This window comes from Benincasa hispida, chromosome 10, assembly GCF_027475165.1.
Source record: "Benincasa hispida cultivar pf3 chromosome 10, pf3_genome.v1.1, whole genome shotgun sequence".
In the NCBI taxonomy this organism is placed as follows: domain Eukaryota; kingdom Viridiplantae; phylum Streptophyta; class Magnoliopsida; order Cucurbitales; family Cucurbitaceae; genus Benincasa; species Benincasa hispida.
In genome coordinates, this window is record NC_143487.1 from 5,074,218 (window position 1) to 5,078,529 (window position 4,312).

The 4,312-nt window shown below is 36.2% G+C and overlaps 1 protein-coding gene across 2 annotated transcripts; it reads right to left on the minus strand.

Annotated features, from left to right (window-relative positions):
- Positions 1 to 216: 216 nt before the first annotated feature.
- Positions 217 to 3,392, minus strand: LOC120088112 (RING/U-box superfamily protein). Of its 2 annotated transcripts, none has more exons than XM_039045184.2 (5): positions 3,007 to 3,392; positions 2,247 to 2,321; positions 1,681 to 1,811; positions 962 to 1,066; positions 217 to 850 (listed from the first exon to the last, which is right to left on the minus strand). In XM_039045184.2, the coding sequence occupies exons 1-5, from the start codon at positions 3,079 to 3,081 to the stop codon at positions 445 to 447; spliced, it is 792 nt and encodes a 263-aa protein (XP_038901112.1). In that variant the 5' UTR covers positions 3,082 to 3,392; the 3' UTR covers positions 217 to 444. The 2 variants fall into 2 exon arrangements, with proteins under 2 accessions (XP_038901112.1, XP_038901113.1); XM_039045185.2 differs by having other exon boundaries at positions 2,247 to 2,410; positions 3,007 to 3,147.
- Positions 3,393 to 4,312: the final 920 nt, after the last annotated feature.

The following is a 4,312-nucleotide window of genomic DNA, read 5'->3' on the forward strand; positions in this document are numbered from 1 at the left end:
AAATAAACTTAAAAGAAAAAAAAGAAAAGAAAAGAAAAAAGAGTTAGGTCCGAGCAAAATCCCTAACTTGACCAGGTGCCCACCTGAAAAGACAAATTTTATTAGATGTTCAACAGGTAGCTACAATAACACATAACATGTTCATCAGCTAGTTTAGTGAACTATTAATTGACTTTGAGTCTAGAGTTAAATTTTTTAATACATGAAACTAGGTACTAACGGCTAACAATACTTTTATGATTGATTCTAAGATCAAATTGTTTATACAATGAATTCGATGGCATCATTTACACCTTGTAAGTATTTATGATCCCCATTCTTAGTTTTAATTGGGAGCTACCAACCTCTAATAAGGCACATTAACTAGAAAAGTAAATTGAATCAAAGACCTGTACACAGAGAAATGAGTAGAGCTTATTCTATACAGAAGCTTTAAATATAAAATCACTTCCGGCCAAACCTAGCTAGATGTTCTTGATGCTTAGCTGCTGCTGCTTTATCTGCAGCTTCTCGTTTCAAGGCCCTTTTCGCTCGTCGGCCTGTTTTATCTTTGGAAGTGGGCTCCCTCGATGAACTAGGTTCAGCCAACTGTGGCCTAAGAACTGGTCGGGCTTCTTGTCTACCTGCTCTCACGTAACCATTGAATCCCCACCTTCGATTTCCGATTCGGAGATTTGGTGATACACCCAGGTAAGCATCCTCCAACTCTTCATCGTCATCCTCATAAGGATAGTACCGATCATCCTCAGGATCATCATAGGTTTCCTCCCGTTCTTCAACGATTTGAGGTTTATACCATGAAGCTCTCAAAAGCAAACATACACTCTCCTCAAACATGTAGTCGTGGATGCTAACAATGTGAAAGCAATATATGGTTAGAACAGTAATTTAATGGGATAACAGAATCCAAACCCTAAACTATAAACCATAAAAATATTCATGTAATGGTGAAGGAACAGACCTCCCATCAAGAGAACGATGAACAATCAGGAACTCAAATGGATGTTTACATTGTGGACAAGTTGGTTTTTGCGTGTATGAGGCCCATCGAAGGATGCAAGTCGCACTTCATGAAAGTGAAAGAAAAAATAAATAAAAGAAAAATAAAAGGTAATATAAAAGGTCACTCTCATTCCTCAAACAAACAGGCATACAGAATACGCTTAAACACTCAAGTTCAAATGCCTAAAAATCATTCCAATATGTGTTCTATTCGAGTCTTATTGTGCTTGTACCCATCAAACATTCAACACGGTGTTTGATATGTGTCCAATTTAACAAACATATCACTATAATTAATCAGTGAGCAACAGAGTTCTGTCCACTTCCCACAAAGAAAGCATTTTAAGTTCAATGATCAATCAACTAAATAAGACAAGCCTTAACTATGACTTCTGCCAGTTACTCCAAGATGCTTTGATTATAAATCTAGAACAGCATACCTCTTCCAATTAAATTCGGGCAATCTAGAACAATTAGAAACATTGCACCAAAGGCAATGGTGGATACAGTGAATTTTCTCCTACAAAGTTTAGCGGACTCCCAGGAATACGTTCGCAACAACTTAAAACTCCATCTCCAATACAAGCATAGAGCCACAACGAAATGAAATATATATGGATAAGTCATGTTATAAAAAATATTAATAGGTATATGAAAGATGAATCAATTGGGACAAACCAATAGGCGTGCTCGCAGCCTCTCACTAAAGCAGTTTCTTGAAGTGCTATCTTATTTAAGCAAATTGCACAAGCCCCATCGTGACTCCCATGCCCCGTTACTTGAATCTCTACCTTCTTTCCCATTTCCAACTGAACATACAAATCCAGCAAGTTAGACATCCTCAATTTACATATATGCAAATATCCAATATTAGAAAACAGACACTTAAACAGAATCATAGATGAGCAATTCTAACTGAAAGAGAAGTTCGTATACAAGAATATCCAATATTTCAATATAGACACTAAACAAAATCATAGATATGCAACTCATTCAGAAAGAGAGGAAAGTCTTCCTTATAGAAGAAAGAAAAGCATGCAAAGGCAACCAACCAAATTCGCAAGAGAAAAACAACAGCAATCCAATGACTGGCAAACAGATGAACATAAACAATAGCTTCTGCTTCTTAAGATTACTCATACCATACAACCAAGCACAAAAGTCAATTCAATTCGATTCAACCATATTCTCCATAGATCAACTTCGAAAATGAATAGATAGAATAAAACCTGGTCGTAAATTACCTGTTCTTGAACGGCATCTGAAACGCTCTGGATAGAGATTCCGGAAGAAGTCATAACCCTCCGATCTATATGGCTCTAAATTACACAGAACCCAAACAGTTGTTCGGCACAAATCAAAACTTGAAAAGAAAGGAGATGCTGAAAAGAAAGATCTACATTTCCAACTGAACATACAAATCCAGCAAGTTAGAAATCCTCGAAGTATGTATACGTGAATATCCAACATTCAAAGAACAGACACTTGAACAGAACCATGGATATGCAACTCTAACTGAAAGAGAGGAAAATCTTCCTTATAGAATAAAGAAAAGCATGCACAGGCGACCGATCAAATTCGCAAGAGAAACAACAGCAATCCAATTACTGGCAAACCGGATGAACATAAACAACAGTTTCTGATTCTTATGATTCCTCGTAGCCATACAACCAAGCACAAAAGTCAATTCAATTTGATTAAACCATATTCTCCCTAGATTAAATCCCAAAAAGCAAGCCTCCCGATGTCCATAATCTTGATGATGAAAGAAAACAAGACTAAACCAAGGATCTCAGACTTCTTTAATTAGCCCCCAAGCAACGCAAATCTTAAAAACAAATGACAACAAGAGTAAACCAACGATTTCAGATTTGAGAACGCAATACTACCAATAAGAACTATCAAGCATCATTTCTTGCGCAGAGTTTTACGCCCCTGATTCTCTTGGATAAAGAAAGTGCGTGAAAGTAGATCAACTTCGAAAATTAAAAGATAGAAGAAAACCTGGTCGCAAAGAACTAGTTCTTGAACGGCATCTGACAATTCGGCGCTCTGGATAGAGATTCCGGAGGAAGACATAGCGAGTACACGAGGGTTTCTCCTCCGATCTTTCACAGAACCGAATCAGTTGCTCAGCACAAATCAAAACTTGAAAAGAAAGGAGATGCTGAAGAATTATTCTGAACCAGGAGAAAAAGGATGCTCAGAGAATATTCGATACTCGCGATCCAGAAGTTCTTGACGAGAAAATCAGAAGATGTGTATTATGAAGTCCTTTTATAGCAATCTAGGGTTTAATTCATTTGATTTCTCTTGACCCTAATTAATAATTAATTACTTTCCTTTTTCGTCTTCAACCTTGTTGTTGCGTAATTATCTTCAACCGACTCACCGGTTTTACTTTCCCTCCATTCGGTGATAAATTAATAGGTTAAAATGTTTGTTAATTTTGGTCCAACATAATTGCATTACAATAGCATTTTTAAAATTAATAGGTGTATAGCAAAATCAATGGTAAATTTAACAAAAATAATAATAATAATAATAGGGAAGTTTGTAAAGGGACTCATTCGAAATTTGGCCTCATTCTAGAAGAATTGGTCTTCTACTAGTAAAAGTACCCATTTGACCTCAAAACGCATGCGGGAGCCTGCTTCTAGCTCCTCCTCCCATTTCCTGCTCCTTCATTTTAATCCTCATAAGACACAATTGTAATTTTTTTCTTCAATTTTCTTCTCATTTGCTCATATTCTTCTTCTCATTTTCTCGCTCCCGCTCTTCTCCCCTTCATCTTGTTCTTCATCAGAAACACTTGCAACTTTTTTCTTCAAGAAAAAACTGCAAAACGAGGAATAAAGAGAGGAAAACGAGAAAAAAGCGACATAAACAGTGATCGTTGGAGAAGAAATAGGGAAGACCGTTCAGCGTAAATGAAAGAAATCACCAGAAACGAAAAAATGAGAAAAAAAAGAAGAAGAATGAGAAAAAAAAGAAAAACAAGAGAAAAAAAAGCTGCAAAAAAAGGAGGAAAGAGAGAAATAAGGGTTAAGAGGTAAATTCACAACATGATGGGATCAACAAAAGGCCAAATTTCGAGTGAGTCCTTAAATAAGGGTCATCTGTACAAATTATCCATAATAATAGACTTGATAGACTCTAATTAGAGTTAGACTCTTGTCACAAATTTTTATGAGTGTACACGAGTTTGAGTTGGGTTGAGAGTATTTTTTTTGTACCATTTGCAATCCAAAAGACCTAAATAAAGTTTTCAATCCGACCCTTAAAATTCGGATTGGGATGAGTTAAATTG

Bases quoted from the DNA above. Each gene is read 5' to 3' on its own strand.
- LOC120088112 (XM_039045184.2), bottom strand. From the start codon at position 3,081: ATGTCTTCCTCCGGAATCTCTATCCAGAGCGCCGAATTGTCAGATGCC. The intron at 2,322-3,006 runs GTTTTCTTCTAT...TGTGTAATTTAG, and splicing joins AACTAGTTCTTTGCGACCAG to AGCCATATAGATCGGAGGGT. The intron at 851-961 runs GTCTGTTCCTTC...TCACATTGTTAG, and splicing joins CATCGTTCTCTTGATGGGAG to CATCCACGACTACATGTTTG.